General features: G+C 38.8%; 1 protein-coding gene across 19 annotated transcripts in view; it reads right to left on the reverse strand.

Annotated features, from left to right (window-relative positions):
- The window catches only part of CADPS2 (calcium dependent secretion activator 2), a 535,874-nt gene that overhangs the window by 15,538 nt on the left and 503,676 nt on the right, over positions 1 to 16,660 (reverse strand). For all 19 annotated transcript variants that reach the window (XR_014066703.1, XR_014066704.1, XM_081534079.1 and 16 more), the window contains one exon: positions 12,595 to 12,702. Coding sequence is in view for 17 of the 19 variants with exons in the window: in XM_081534079.1 (XP_081390205.1) it covers positions 12,595 to 12,702 (108 nt within the window). In the remaining 2 variants the exon portion in view is untranslated. The remainder of the gene's footprint in view (positions 1 to 12,594; positions 12,703 to 16,660) is intronic.

Genomic DNA, 16,660 nt, shown 5'->3' on the forward strand with positions numbered 1-16,660 from the left:
CTAGAGCTAGGTACAACTGTTGAATCAGCTCTACATCCTGGCAGCTTTCCAATCATCCACTTGCAACAGAGAGAAATAAAAACAAGTCAAAGATAATCACTATCTCCTATTTGAAAGCTTCCTAAATTTTAATTCTCCGCAGTATACGATTACAACAATGTCTACTCAGTAGATGAAAATGTGAAACATTTTAATGTAGAAGTTAACTTTTTCAAAAGACCCATTTGACCATAAGGATGTATTAGAGCAGGAACTTGGTCTATCTTACCTAACATTGTATTCTCAGCCTCAGGCCATGTGTGGCTTCAAGAAAGTAAATACCAGTTGTATGACTAAATAATAAAAGGGGTTTTGATTTTCTATTTTAATTAGAATCCTACCAAGTCATTGTGACAGAGATACTCAACGATGTTGGACAAACCTTTTTTATTATTCTGGTTATGGAGCACGTGGGATCTTATTAATAGTGAAGAAAGGTTATGGCCAACCTAGATAGCATATTTGAAAGCAGAGACATTACTCTGCCAACAAAAGTCCATCTAGTCAAGGCTATGGTTTTTCCAGTGGTCATGTATGGATGTGAGAGTTGGATGGTGAAGAAAGCTGAGTGCCGAAGAATTGATGCTTTTGAACTGTGGTGTTGGAGAAGACTCTTGAGAGTCCCTTGGACTGCAAGGAGATCCAATCAATCCATCCTAAAAGAGATCAATCCTGGGTGTTCATTGGAAGGTCTGATGTTGAAGCTGAAACTCCAATACTTTGGCCACCTCATGCGAAGGGTTGACTCATTGGAAAAGACCCTAATGCTGGGTAGGATTGGGGGCGGGAGGAGAAGGGGACGACAGAGGATGAGATGGTTGGATGGCATCACCGACTCGATGGACATGGGTTTGGGTAGACTCCGGGAGTTGGTGATGGACAGAGAGGCCTGGCGTGCTGCAATTCATGGGTTGCAAAGAGTCGGACACGACTGAGCGACTGAATTGAACTGAACTGAACCAAGGAGAAGGAAATGGCAACCCACTCCAATATTCTTGCCTGGAGAATCCCAGGGACAGAGGAGCCTGGTGGGCTGCCGTCTATGGGGTCGCACAGAGTCGGACACAATTGAAGCGACTTAGCAGCAACCAAGGGCTGAACCTGTGCCATCTGCATTGCAAGTGTGGAGTCTTAACCACTGGACCACCAGGGAAGTCTCTATGCTTAACCTTTCAGTCTCAATATTTACCACCATTTCTTGCACATCCTAATTGAAAGATAATTGGATTTGTTTTCTAGATCTTATGCACCCAAAACATCAAATGAATGATTGATGTTAATAAACATACATTTTATGTGTATAATATAGGCAGTAACTAAGGGGAAAGGAAAGGAAAATGAAGTTGCTCAGTTGTGTCCGACTCTTTGCGATCCCATGGACCATAGCCTACGAGGCTCCTCTGTCCCTGGGATTCTCCAGGCAAGAGTACTGGAGTGGGTTGCCATTTCCTTCTCCAGGGGATCTTCCCAAGGATCGAACCCAGGTCTCCCACATTGCAGGCAGACAATTTACCGTCTGAGCCACCAGGAAAGCCAGAACTAAGGGGAAAGTCAACAAGAAATGTGGGGAGTATATGGAACCAAATTTATGAGGATCAGTAGAACAAAAGTATGGGAAAGTTTTCCATGAGAATGTATACATGGGAATGTGTACAGCCACATTCAAATACTACATCCTATTCCTGGCAAATAGAAGGGGAAACAATGGAAACAATGAAAAGTAACAGACTTTATTTTTTGGGCTCCAAAATTACTGCAGATGGTGACTGTAGCCATGAAATTAAAAGACACTTGCTCCTTGGGAGAAAAGCTATGACAAACAGACAGCATATTAAAAAGCAGAGATATCACTTTGCTGACAAAGAAGCTATGGTTTTTCCAGTAGTCTTGTATGGATGTGAGAGTTGGATCATAAAGAAGGCTGAGCGCCAAAGAACAGATGCTTTTGAACTGTGTGTTGAAGAAGACTCTTGAGAGTCCCCTGGACTGAAAGGAGATCAAACCAGTCATTTCTAAAGGAAATCAGTTCTGAGTATTCATTGGAAGGACTGATGCTGAAGCTGAAGCTCCAATACTTTGGCCACTTGATGAGAAGAACTGACTCATCTGAAAAGACCCTGCTGCTAGGAAAGGTTGAAGGCAGGAGGAGAAGGGGGTGGCAGAAGACATGATGGTTGGATGGCATCACTGACTTGATAGACATGAGTTTGAGTAAGCTTCTGGGGGACGGTGAAGGACAGGGAAGCCTGGTGTGCTACAGTCCATGGGGTCGCAAAGAGTCAGACACGACTTAGTGACTAAACAACAACAAATTCCTGACTCTAAAGCCTAAGCATGACATAGAGCATTTTGAGAAGCTTCAAAGGACACCCCTCAAAAGATTAAAGGGCTAGAAAAGGGGCCTATGATGAGAAGTTGAGCAAATAGGGGTTATTTATCCTGGAGTAGACAAGGATGACAGGTGTCTTACTAACAGTCTTCATATATAGGAAGGATTATTCCCTAGAGATGCTGGCTACCTGCTTTTTGTTCTCCACTGATAGGAAAAGGGGAAATGGGCTCAAAAAACAGCATGAATAATTTAGGTGAGGTAAGGATTAGAACTTGCTTTATTTCAAATAAAACATTCTGCCCATTTTAAGAGAGTGAAATTTAGACGGTGTCTTACTTAGGGCTGGGCTGAGATCAAGAAATTGAGGGCTTTTGAGTCTAGGTAAGTACCTGTGAAAATTGTTTATGGAGTTTCCTTTCAATGCATTTAACAAACACCCCGTTTTGCCACAATGATGTTGGTTCACTACAACAGCTGCTTCCTGACACAGACTTTGCTTCTAGTTGGGCTTAGTCAACAGTGGCATTCTGGCTGCCACTCCTGTGCTCACTTGTGAATGGCACCAACCATGTAGATGAGGCTGCAGGGGAGGCTTGCAGAGGGCGTGTTTGATGGAGGAGGAGATCAAAAAGCCACTACAGAAAATGGCTTTAAAGCCATTTTAAAGCCATGTGTCATTTGCTTACGAAGTCGGGTTTGATGAGAAGGAGAATGGTAGCTACCATTTCTATGAAAACATCACACTGGCCAACTGATGGAGATGCTGGTCTCAGGGGAGCCCTGGGTAGTTTCATTAATAAGTCACTGGTAGCCAGCTGCAGTGTAAGCATGCAAAGCCACCGAGGAAAAGGCAGGCTCAGTGTGTAGAAGCCCGAGTTTCTAGACCATCATCCATGTGAAAGCAGCAAGCAATCAATACTAAATAACTTTTGAGCCGCTCAACATGTTGCTTGTAATTATTTCAACTATCTTTGAAAAAATCAGGAGGGGGAATATTCTGATTTCTTCCATGACTATTAAGCTACTGTCACTGGCTCGGGTGAATGAAAGCAAATACACATTTATGCATTTGATGTTTAGAAAAATTTCTTGAGGAAAATGCAAGTTTTGACATCTTCCATTCATCAGAGAGAGTTTTACCATGGTGAAGTGATTTTAAGTGATCAACCCCAATTTTTTTTTTCTCCTATTCAAGCAAAAACCTCAGATCAGTTCACAAGTGAGATTTTTTTTTTTTTTTTTTAATTCTGAGCATAATTAAAGGTGAGTTAAGGCTCTGGTGGAAATCTAAAGAGCATCAGCAAATCTGAGCACTGCTCAGCTTTTGAATTGCTTTTCTACTTCTTAGTTCTTTTAAATGGTTTTCTATGGCAGGAACATTTTTCTTAATTAGTCACAGCTAATTAGTGTTCTGGCATAGACAAGTAATCAGAAATGTCAGAGCTGCAAGGCTACATCTCCCTAATCCTTTGATAATAATTTAGCCTCCTGGGAGGGCCCCAAGCTGCGGTAAGTAGTGACTGACAATAAGGCAAAATTAGGTGGGCAGCAGACCATTAGGATAGAAAAATAAAAAGCACTACCCGATCCCGCTGAGCACCATCAGGCAACTAACTGCACTGCCAGATGAGGTGCCTGTTTAAGCCTGTGTTGTTAATTAGCCTGATTCTACCAGACCTGCCACATATGTCCAGGTGCCTCATGCAAAGATGTGTATTTCTGGGCATGTGCCAAATGACAATTGTGCCCCGTGATCACATTTCAAGAATCTAAGGGAGAAGTCCACGTTATTTCTTGAAGATTCTTTTGAATTATCAAAGAAATAAGATCAACCGGCTACAATACATTATTTCTCGTGGAGTTTCTTTTAGGCAATTAGGCACGCTTAGCTCAGGTTTCTTCGGTCTTCATTCACCAACAGCTTAGATTCAAATGAGGGCCTTTGGCCGTGAGGAGCAGCGTCTGGACTTGCCAAAGTTATTCTGGTGCACACCGTACATCTAAAGTAGATTCTTTCGTAAATTCTTACACTTACAAATGATAACTCAACATTAAAATAAAGATGATTAACTAAAATGAATGAGACAGCTGTAATTCGAGAGCAGAGGTTTTGAAGAGAAATAAACTTTGAGGGGGGGAGAAGCAGCTAAGGAGCAAGGTTTGTATGCCATTTACTAAAGCAGACGTGACCATGTACAGAACAAGTCTTGACTACAACTGTCTTAAAAGAGGTCAAACAACTTCTCTGTGAGTACAAATACTGTGGATAAAATAAAGTGGGAATAAATACATATAATTACATTAAAAAACACCCTCTGGAAAACAGTATATTAAAGCTGCTAAATAAGAAATTGTTAAAATGTAGGAGAGGCGACATGTCAGTCCTATGAACATGGATAAGAAACAGTCAAGCTTCTGATCTACCTTTAGTGTACAAGGTGACCCCAGGGTACATGACATAACAGTGGGTAGAAAGAAATGATCTTAGTCTCAAGTACATCACTGAGTTTATATCATTCATCTTTTCTAGCAATGGAAAAGCAAAATAATGGTTAGGACATGAGAGTGATAGTAACATTTGATTTTGATTGTTGATAGGAAAATCATGGATGGGTCCAAGTTAATGTTTTATATTTGAGTTCTTTTTACATAGAGACAACATTGAAGAGAAAATACTCTGTAATCAGAATCTATACTGATTTAGTGGCTCCCAGCCTTTTTGGCTGGAGAAGGCAATGGCAACCCACTCCAGTATTCTTGCCTGGAGAATCCCAGGGACAGAGGAGCCTAGTGGGCTGCTGTCTATGGGGTCGCACAGAGTCGGACACAACTGAAGTGACTTAGCAGCAGCCTTTTTGGCACCAGGGACTGGTTTCGTGGAAGACAATTTTTCTATGGACTGGGGCGAGGGGTACGGTTTTGGAATGATTCAAGAAGATTACATTTATTGTACCCTGTATTTCCATTATTATCACATCAGCTCCATCTCAGATCAGTAGGCATTAGATCCCTGAGGTTGGAGACCCTTGGATATAACAACTTGTTTGTCATTTGAAAGTGAAAGAAATTTGAAAAGAGGGAAACTGTTATTTTAAAATCAACCATCATATATAAGCGAATGTATCTATAATATTATGGAATTATAAGAAATGCAAGAAGGCAAAGAAGCCCTCTGAGTGGGTCTTACTGGGTTCCAGTCTTTGTTTTTAATGAGGCTGATTACACACACAAAGAAATTCGTTCAAGGAATATGATTGAAAAAGTAGACGGTCAGTTCTAAATATATTCTACTATCTATTAATAGCAGCCATTCTTACTCATGTTCTGTGGATTTCAAGTATTCCTGGAAAACCAACTAAATAAATTTAATTTTTAAATAAGAATAGCAGCATCAATCTTACTGAGGATGAATAAATTCTTGAATCAAAAAGTCTGGGCATGGGTGTGAAACACTGAACTCGAAAATTCTGAGCATTTCCTCTCTTTCTTATTTGGGAGTCCAGAGATAAACAACAGGTAGAAGTGCAAAATTAGTTTTATTTTGAAAAGCATATTCACTTGCAAGAGTTTCACTTTTTTTCCCCCCTTACCGTATCTTAAAATGGCCACTAAACTCACTGACATTGTTGAGGTCAGTTTTACTTAAAACGCTTAATTCTTTACCAAAAAGAATCCTTTTCAAGGAAAGTCCTGAAAATTAATCCTTTACAAAGCACTATGTGGATGAATATCACTGATTAACTATCATTTAAAGGATTACTTTTAATTTTAGAAGACATCACAGCACAATTTTAAAAAAAAATCTCGTTGAGATGAAACTCCTTAACAATTAAGTATTTAATCAGTTTATAACACAAGAGAATGTTTAATCTGCATGATTTACCAATTAAAGACTGCTCCCTGATGTGTCTCCAGCAACATGAGAGCTAAAACAAAATTGTCTCAGAGGGTCTCAAGATGGGCAATGCCTTGTAAAGGCACAAACGTTTAGAGAGTTAGGTAGGTTTAGTGTCTCTCCCAGACAACAGGATGCACTTATGTTGACCCCTACCAGCCTCAGCATTTGGGATATTCTTGGACATTAGTAAGTGACCCCAGAGGGTGCTCTTGTGACAATTACTCTGAGTGTCAGTTTTGATTTTTGAAACATCACTACTTTTCAACCCAGAGACTCAAAGCTCTCTGGGAAAGTGTCCAGCCTCTCTGCTGACCCATAGGTACCTGGGGCTCACTCTGTGTTTCCTGAAACCTGACAGTGTGAGAAGAAACCTCATAGTAGGCATTAAAAATGGGACTTGTGCTGCACGCTCAGCTGCATCTGACTCTCTGCAACCCTATGGACTATAGCCTGCCAGGCTCCTCCGTCCATGGGATTTTAAAGGCAAGAATACTGGAGTGGGTCGCCATTCCCTTCTCCAAAAATGGAACTTAAGAATTAGAAAAGCATTGCCGTGGTTTTACATTGGGATCAGACAAGTTGTAAATGGTTTTGATTTGCCAGCATTTTTTAAACAGCTACTGACAATGACGTTTTATAAGTTGGGATAAGAGACATTACCTATAAAGCAGAACTTCTTCTGGTAAATCCATGTTCTCCTCTGCTAGAGAACTTCCTTTAAATTTCTCTGACCCAGATAAGACACATTTTTTAAATGTGCCTTAAGGTAAATCTAACATGTGAGATTTTTTTCCCACTGGCTAAATTCAAAATACAATGATAATCACTAAGTTTAATTCTTTTCCTTTTTAAAAGTATAGTCAAAGCTATGGTTTTTCCAGTATTCATGTATGGATGTCATTGGAAAAGATCCTGATTCTGGGAAAGATTGAGGGCAAAAGGAGACAGGGGTGGCAGAGGATGAGATGGATAGACAGCATCTTGACTCACTGGACATGAATTTGAGCAAACTCTAGGAGATAGCAAAGGACAGGGAAGCCTGGCATGGTGCAGTCCATGGGGTCGCAAAGAGTTGGACATGACTTAGTGACTGAACAACAACAACAAAACAGTTGCTATATAATATTATATTAAGGCTTCCCAGGTGGCGCTAGTGGCAAAGAACTCTCCTGCCAATGGAGGAGACATAAGAAATGTGGGTTCAGTGCTTGGGTTGGGAAGATCCCTTGGAGGAGAACATGGCAATCCACTCTAGTATCCTTGCCTAGAGAATCCCATTGACAGAATAGCCTGGCAGGCTACACACCACAGGGTCGAAAAGAGTCAGACATGACTGAAGCAACTTAACACACACACAATATTGTATGTTACAGGTGTACAATGTAGTAACTTACAATTTTTAAAGGTTATACTACATTCAGGGAAGCCTGGCCTGCTGGTGTCTATGGGGTTACAAAGAGTCAGAAATAACAACTGAACAACAACAGTTGCTATAAAATATTGGCTTTATTTCCCATGTTGTACAATATAAGCTACAAGAATCTATTGTGCAATTCCGGGAATATTATATTCACATATAGATTTCAGTATGTGCACCACTTGACAAGCAAAGACAACCTCCATTTAAGATATTCTGGTCATTCTGAAAGACTTAACATGAATATAGAATATACGGGTTCCAACTATTTTTCTGCCTGTAGGGTTCAGAACCATGGTAGCAGCTGTATAGAATATCAAATGACATTCCTTATGTAGAATCTCTTTTTTACTTATCTACTATAACTGCTACTGCTTCTTGCTTTCACCTGGCCATCACAAAAACACTTTAGAACTGTCTGCTACTCTGGGGTGCAAGACTTGGCATGCAAGCAACCCAGTAACTTTTGTCGCCACTGCTAAAATTAAAACTAATTTATTTAAAATCTGGAAGGGATTTCAGAAACCATCTGGAGTTCTAGACCAACTTCTTTGGTTTACATGTGCTATCTACACTGAGTTTCAGACAGGTGACAGAACTTCTTGAAATGCACTTATCCAGTCAATGGCAGAACTGTGGCTGGAACTCAGGTTTCTGGATTCCTGGTCCAGTCCTCTTCCTCCAAACACTGTTTTATCATTTCAAATTCTGTAAATCTGAAGTTGTTGTTCAGTTACTCAGTCATGTCTGACTATTTGCACCCCATAGACTGCAGCATGCCAGGCTTCCCTGTCTTTCACCATCTCCCAGAGCTTGCTCAAACTCATGTCCATTGAGTTGGAAGTATGGTAGGCGTAATATGGACTTTGAAACTAGAGTGACACAATTTCAAAGTCTGATTTAGTATGTAACAAGTCTTTTATCATCTCTGGATGGGACACTTCTTAACCTGAAAATAAGGCTAAAATGGGGGTGACAGCATCTACCTACATGGCTTCCCAGGTGGCGCTAGTGGTAAAAAACTCACTTGCAATGCAGGAGACAAAAGAGACAAAGGTTCAATCCCTGGGTTGGGAAGATCCCATGGAGAAGGAAACGGCAACCCACTCCAGTATTCTTGTCAGAAGAATTCCATGGACAGAGGAGCCTGGTGGGCTACAGTACATAGGGTCACAAAGAGTCGAACATGACTGAAGTGACTTGGCACACATGCAAGCATCTATCCAGGTTAGAAATGATACAGGTCAAGAACCTCGCACATTTCCTGGTACATGGAGGTCTGGGAATAGCAATGATGACAGGTAAGGCCACAATTATAATTTTGACACTTTGAAAAAATTAGGGATGTATTGGGTTGGCCAAAAAGCTTGTTCGGTTTTAAGTAACAATAAAAGTCATATTTTTTCATTTTCACAATGAACTTAACTGAACAATGTATTCACTAACTGAACAACTCTTTGGCCAACCCAATACCTTGGTCAAACCCAGTACCTTCTATTAAATAGGGTATCTGCCATCATTTACTGAACACTTTTCTTAAGTTATTTCTGCTTAAAATAGAAAGTGTTTTATAAGTTTAACTTATGGAGGAAAGTAGAATGTCTTGATATCTGTTCTGATATTAACCATGATCTTCAAATGATACCTTAGTTTTAATACTTCAAGATTTGACCTAAAAGTCTAAGATCATCCTATTTATGGCCTTTCCGATAATATATATTTTAGTTATCTCCCTCTTTAACATACTGAAGAAACCAAAAAACTTCCATAGAGGCTAAAACAATAATCACAGCAATGCAGGATGCTCAGAAAGCAGGGTCATGGCGTATGGCTGTGTGGGTTGCTCATGGACAATGATAGGAGGTACCATTCTCCTTCACGGGTACAGCCCCAAAACAATGGACACAGATCTAGGGCAGTGCTCATCTTTTTGGACCTTAGTCACTGGTACAATTATTTAAACAGAACCCTAAGGTATTTGGTCAGAAATATTAGGAACTATTATCAGGCTTCCCAGGTGGCACTAGTGGTAAAGAACCTGCCGGTCAATGCAGGAGACACAAGAGGTTCGAGCCCCTAGTCAGGAAGATTCTCCCGGAGAAGAGACTGGTCACCCACTCCAGTATTCCTGCCTGTGAAATCCCATGGACAGGGGAGCCTGGTGGGCTACAGTCCACAGGGTTGCAAAGAGTCAGACACGATTGAGAACATCTCCCTTCGAACTAGGAACTATTAAGATGCTTCATTAATCAAAAAGTTTTTAAGGCCAGGAACACCATGAGTAATTTATTATTACTCTTAGGGCAAGTTTCACAGAATTTTCAGCAGTCTTTTCCATGCATGGGGTATCACGCAGAAAAAGATACTTTAGTAAGACACCTGATCTCTTTTTTAAAGTGTTGGTATTGGAGGCAGGATCAGTGCCTTGTAGAATAATTGATGTATATAGAAATGTTAGTATATATTCTAAAATGAAGCAAATTTCTTTTGAATAAAAAGCATATCCTTTGTAAGGAATTAAGCTCTCATACTGTAGCCCCTACACTCTTATCCGGGTTGGTTAAAACCACTGCGTAATGATTCACTGCTGTGTGCGTGTGTGTGTGTACACATTTTTCTTTGCATCTGAAGGTGGGAGGCTCCATTTCCTTACTTACTCAGGAAACACTTTAATTGGAATAGCAAAAGTTTGTCATTGATGCCTGAATAAAATTGTTCCCTTCAATCTTTTATCTGTAATAGACTCAGGTTGCTAACAGTATTTATAGGGTCGTTATTTTCAACTGCTTCTTGACACCTAACAATATTATTTTAAGCTCCAGCCAAGTGGATTTCCAATAATTATATAATGTCTCTCGGTAATGATTTGTTGCTTAAGATACACATTCTACTTTACCTTTCAACACATACTTGATAACCTCTCATTTACTAACTGTAATTGAGGCAAATTCCGTCTTGGCTAATTAGGGGCTCTTAGTACCCCCTCATCTATGTTATTCTTGATGACATATCAATAGAATTAGAGTCTACTTTTTGTTTTTAATTACAGTGATAAAAGTGTGCATCTCAAAAATATTAGAATGTTTAAGGACATTGTAACTATTTTACAAATAATAAGTCCAATGTCCTATGGGGGATATTCAAAATGACAAAACCTTCACAACCAAAACAGAATGGTTTTTTGTTAAGGGTTCCTTTTAGAAGCAAACCCACAGCCATGTCTGATGGTTAGGCATTGGAAGGAAAGTGCAATATACACCTATAGCCATGACAATAGAATGAGCACATCATTTTAATGTTGGCCTCCTGACATCTACTTTAGTTAGCTCCCTTTGTTATTGCTGCCATACAAAAGTCTCAAAAGAAGTTTGGTGAATGGAAGGGAGTTGAAGTGGGAAATATTTTTATGAAGAAAGAAATTCTACCTCTGTTACAAACTGAGGATGAGTTCTGTAGTAAAAAGGTCACCAAGACAAAAAATTGAAGATGTTAAGAAATATGTAACACACAGAGATACACACACAGACATGCGTAGTGGCCTATTTGTAGAATGACTCTACCATTTTCTCAACATAGAAAATGTGCTTCCACTATACCAAGAAGAAACATAATGGGAATAACATCAACTCTTCTTTTCTGTTCAACATTTTTGAAAATTACCACATAAGCAAAAAAAAGTAAAAGAGAACTTGGAAGTCAAACATATGCTCATAAATTCAGAGCAATACCAAATGGAAGCAGAAGTTGCTAATACGGTTTCAGTATTTTGTAAAAGAGCCAGCTGGATGGATGATAATTTTTCTACCCCTGCAGGGCATCAAAGCTTTTCGGAAATCATTCTCTTCACACATATTAACACTTAGCTTATTAAAACAGATGATACTTTTATTGTAAAACAGCCTGGGTAGAGGCTAGAAACATAAAATACGAAAGAGAAGGCTCATTTTGACCACCCAACCTGACAAACAGCAAACACTGACATGACAGACCATGGTGGAGAGGATGACATAGCAAGACCTTCTGTAACTGCCACAGCTGAAGTGTCACCATGAAGCCCGTGAATTGCTGTTGTGAAAACATTTGCGGTAACTTGCATAATTAAATGAAACTGCCAGAAAAGCTTTTCTAAAATGCAGAGAAGATGTACATAAATAAATACAGTTCAGAGCAAGTATTACACGTCAGAATCAGCAGTGGGATGGATTATGCAAAGTTATGTCATCAGCAAAGTACCATTTCCTTTGAACTGACTGCTGCCTAATTACAAATAAGTGACAACATTGTTATTGAAATGGACTGCTCTCTTAGTCTCTTTTACAGATACTCAGTGGATGAAACTTGTGGATCAAGGCATCTAAAACTACAACCTCCCCTTCCTAGGAGCTGCCACGCCTCTGTGAAGACCTCCATGAGACCAGAGCAGCATTCTATCTGTTAGCAAACTTTAGTACTGGAAAGCAAGATGAAAAGGCACACTAACAGTACAGTGGCAGATATCTGGCTTTACTGTGACTTATTTCTTTGTTTACATGAAGAATATCATATTGACTTAAGAAAAACTTTTATAGTAGGGGCCAAATACATTACAGTATGATTCTGTTTACGGATTGCTGCAAAGGCAACTGATGTAAGCTGTACACAATGGTAAACTAGATATCATCTTGCTTGCTAAAATGAACCTTCAAATGATTTTGAGACTCTCATTCTAATAGTGACAGTTTTCAAGTATAGGAAAAAAAACCCATTAAGACTTCTGGCAGCAGTCAAAGAAACAAAACAATAAACTATTTATTAGCTGTGTAGAAGAAAAAAAAAGGAAAGAATGATTTGCAGACACCCTCAAAATGCAACTTTTCCCTTCACAGTACATCTACAATGCCAGCTGGCTCTGGAAGAGTAGCTACTTACATCGAACAACTTTTCTATGTACATTTCCTCATTGACCTTCTCTCGAAGAATGTCTTGATTTTGCCGAACAAACATAATATAGGTATCTGCCAGATCCATTCCTGGTTTCTGTTGTGAGGAAAAAGCACAGGGAATAGAACAATATTAAGTTTTGATTGTGAAAATTTATTTAATCACCACCCTAGAAAATCATTCATTATATCATTTCAAAATTTACACTAGAAAAATATGCTTAAGAGCAACAATTGTCGTTGTTCAGTTGCCTAGTCGTGTCTGACTCTTTGCGACCCTATGGACTGCAGCACGCCAGGCCTCTCTGTCCCTCACCATCTCCTGAATTTTGCCCAAGTTCATGCCTATTGCATTACTAATAAAAAAAAAAATCAACAATGGACACCTTCAAATTCCATAATTAAAGTAAATAAAAGTTTATTATTGAGGTCTATAACCTGAGGTCACAGTTATTGTTCATCATTTAAATGATTAGAAATATGTGGTTGTAAGATAGTAGATACCTTTTTTAAAAAATGGCTACCTTGCAAAGCCAATATGCTTAGTATAAATGAATAAATTTTTCAAAAAATTCCCATATACAATAATCATTTCTTAATTGCAACTACAATTTCTTTTTCATCATTTCTGGCTGGTTTATCCATATATATATTTAAAAAATGTTAGCTTTCCTTGGGTTGCCTTCCTCAACTACTATGGGTGTTCAAGGAATACAAAATAAGTTTTATTAGGAAGATATTGAACAAAAAACATTTAATGCATTACAAAATGAGATGCAAATCAAAATTTTGTGGGTTATCCATTGCTTCTGCTCATCCATATTTATCAATACTACCTCAAGCACGTATATTATTTTAGAAATGGGATAAGACTATGGATGAACTAGTTTCCTATGAAGAGCCAAGGTGTGGACTAGCTAACTTTCCAAAGTTATTCAGCATTTCACATCTTCTAATGTTAGATGAGACAAGGCAGTTAATAAAAGTCCCCCTTGCTATGGAATCTACAAAATCTGCACAAGGAAGGGACAAAACTCTGAATGGTTCCTAAAGAGTCTTCCTTCTAAACTTATCTTTAGTTCTTTATTGAGTTTCACATAGCTTGACTAGATGATTTGTATACTCTATACCTGGAGTTGATTCATAATCTGTACTGAGTTATTCATTTAATTAGAATAGGGCAATAATATGATGAAATGGTAAAACTGATGCCCAAATAAGTCAGTCAGTCGTGCATCATTTCATATCTGTAGGATGCACTTATATAAGCCATCAATGGACTCTTCACAAAAGTAAATAACAAGGAAATCAGGTGAAAGAGGATGTGAATCATTTAACTATTCAGGAAGATCCCCTGGAGAAGGAAATGGCAAATCACTCCAGTATCCTTGCCTGGAAAATCCCATGGACAGAGGTACCTGGTGGGCTGCAGTTTATGGGGTTGCAAAGAGCTGGGCATGACTGAGTGACTAACACACTGAAGGAAAGACAAGATATAACTGAGTGATATTAGGACAGTGGTCATGCCTTTTCCTTAAGTGAAAGATGGAAAGTTCTTACCACTTCTTTTTTTGGGGGGAGTGATAATAGTTTATATATAATGATAAAACTGCCCATCTCTTAACCAGTGCACAGTGCAGGCATTGGCATATCTCATTAATAAAAATTTGACTTTTTGCTAACAAAATTATTTCTGGACAATGAAAATCCCAGGAAGTTCTTACTGTTCTTATACTTAGCCTAAAGGGAAATTTATATCACATACACTGAAGGATACTTTCAAATATAACCTTGATATAACAAAATTCATGACTAGTTTTAACCGGAAACAACTATTTATATAAATGTCTTTATTGATCTTTCCTTCAAGAGCATTCCTACACAATGCAGAAAATATATTCCAAACTTACCAAACTCATTTTGCTGTTTTTCTACATAATTCTCTTCAGCAATGTTTGAAAGTTTAAATAATTACAAGGATACTCAAGAGAAACCTAGGCGATTTTCTTCTTTGGGGGCAAGTGGTGTTATACTGAGATTTCCAGTGAACAGGCAGGGTAATTTGTACAAGATTATTAGCTACTATTAACAGTTGAAGCCCGTAAGATAAGGATTTCTCTCCACGTCTCTCAAACTTTGTCAAAACGCTAAAAATGAGTACATTCAGAAAGCATACTGCTGCAGAATGAAAATGACAGAATAATTTTCTACGTATGATAACAAGTCAGCTCCACCTGTGAGTTTCAGTCAACTGTTTGGAAAGAAAATGCTATGATATGTGTAATACCAAGGCAGCTGGGTTTTGCCCAGACGGACTGATAGTTAAAGAATAAACACGAGAGGCTTGCCTCTTCCACCATTTCTCCTCACCCCACCCCATTTTTATTTCTGCCTTTCAAAAGAGGAGTATGCTTATAAGTTTACACTAGCTAATCACTGGACCCATCAGACTCACTGGAAACTGAGTTATAGCCAGGTGAAATGGAGAATGATGCCTTTATACACCTGCCACAGACTCGGAAGGTAATTTTCTGTTTCCTTGATTTGACATCATGAAACATTGTCCAGGAAAAACGTTATCTTTTACCACCTGAAACTAACAAACAGTTTACAATTTAAGCCTAAAAGAAAACTCTGTGTTGTTTCCTTTGGCAGACCCAAGGGCTGTAATACTGAAATGTGTAAGCTGAGACAGTTCTACAGCTAAGAAAATTAGAATCCCTGGTCGGGGGTGTGAAGTAAGTCTCATTTAAGTTTATTTCAACAAATTAAGTGTCGTCTTTTTCTTTTTGAAATTACATTTTCTCCCCTTTGGCAAATGAAGCTCCGCTTGCCTAGTAAACAAAACCTATCATTTTTACATTCCTCATTAGCATTATTTTTTCCTTTATCTTTGAGCTGTTTACCTATTCTTGAAACTGTGACATACGGGAATTTCACACCTAGTGAATATATTTTCATGTAGCTTGTGGCATGAGACTATAATCATTAAAAGAATATACACAAGTAAGAATAACTGCAACAGCTGGTGACATTTACCAATTAGAATCATAGTTCTTTAAAACACTTTATCGTTCCTTTGGTGTATGAAGGGTAATTATCTCTGATAAATTGCTGAAAAAGATATAATTTCCTTTTAAACAGTTTCTACTTACAGTACAAATGTGTTTGGATAGAAGACATTATCGCTGGTTCAGTGCTCCTTTGTGCTAAGGCTCTTGTATTATGCAGTAAAATTTACATACTTTGGAAGTCACTGTGTCTCATCCCATTAATACACGTTATCTTACTAGGAAATAAAGTTTAGTCAGAAAACAAAAACTGAGCACACTTGGTTCAGTTTTCATTTTCTGGTGCATAAATCAAAGGCATGCGTGTGACTGCATTAGCCAGACAGAATATTGCTACGCATTTTGGTGCAAGTGGGTGTCCTCAACCTTATCAAAGGAACAGCCGCTTCAACTTCAACAACTGCAGATTTGGATGAGTTTTTATCAAGAATATTACGTTCTAGAGAGGTACACTTAGAAATTTTTTCTATATCTGTAATTATCAGTTCAGTTGCTCAGTTGTGTCTGACTCTTTGCAACCCCATGGACTGCAGCACACCAGGCTTCCCTGTCCATCACCAACTCCTGGAGCTTGCTCAAACTCTTGAGTCAGTGATGCCATCCAACCATCTCATCCTCTGTCATCCCCTTCTCCTCCTGCTTTCAATCTTTTCCAGCAGCAGGGTCTTTTCAAATGAGTCAGTTCTTCACATCAGGTGGCCAACGTATTGGAGTTTCAGCTTCGGCATCAATCCTTCCAATAAATATTCAAGACTGATTTCTGATTTCCTTTAGGATGGACTGGTTGGATCTCCTTGCAGTCCAAGGGACTCTCAAGAGTCTTCTCCAATACCACAGTTCAAAAGCATTAATTCTTTGGTGCTCAGCTTTCTTTATAGTCCAACTCTCACATCCATACATGACCACTGGAAAAATCATAGCTTTGACTAGATGGACCTTTGTTGGCAAAGTAATTTGTAATTATAGTTTTCTTAACAAAGGAGA

This window comes from Giraffa tippelskirchi, chromosome 10 (assembly GCF_054371585.1).
Source record: "Giraffa tippelskirchi isolate mGirTip1 chromosome 10, T2T-mGirTip1v1.2.pri, whole genome shotgun sequence".
NCBI classification, from domain to species: Eukaryota; Metazoa; Chordata; class Mammalia; order Artiodactyla; family Giraffidae; genus Giraffa; species Giraffa tippelskirchi.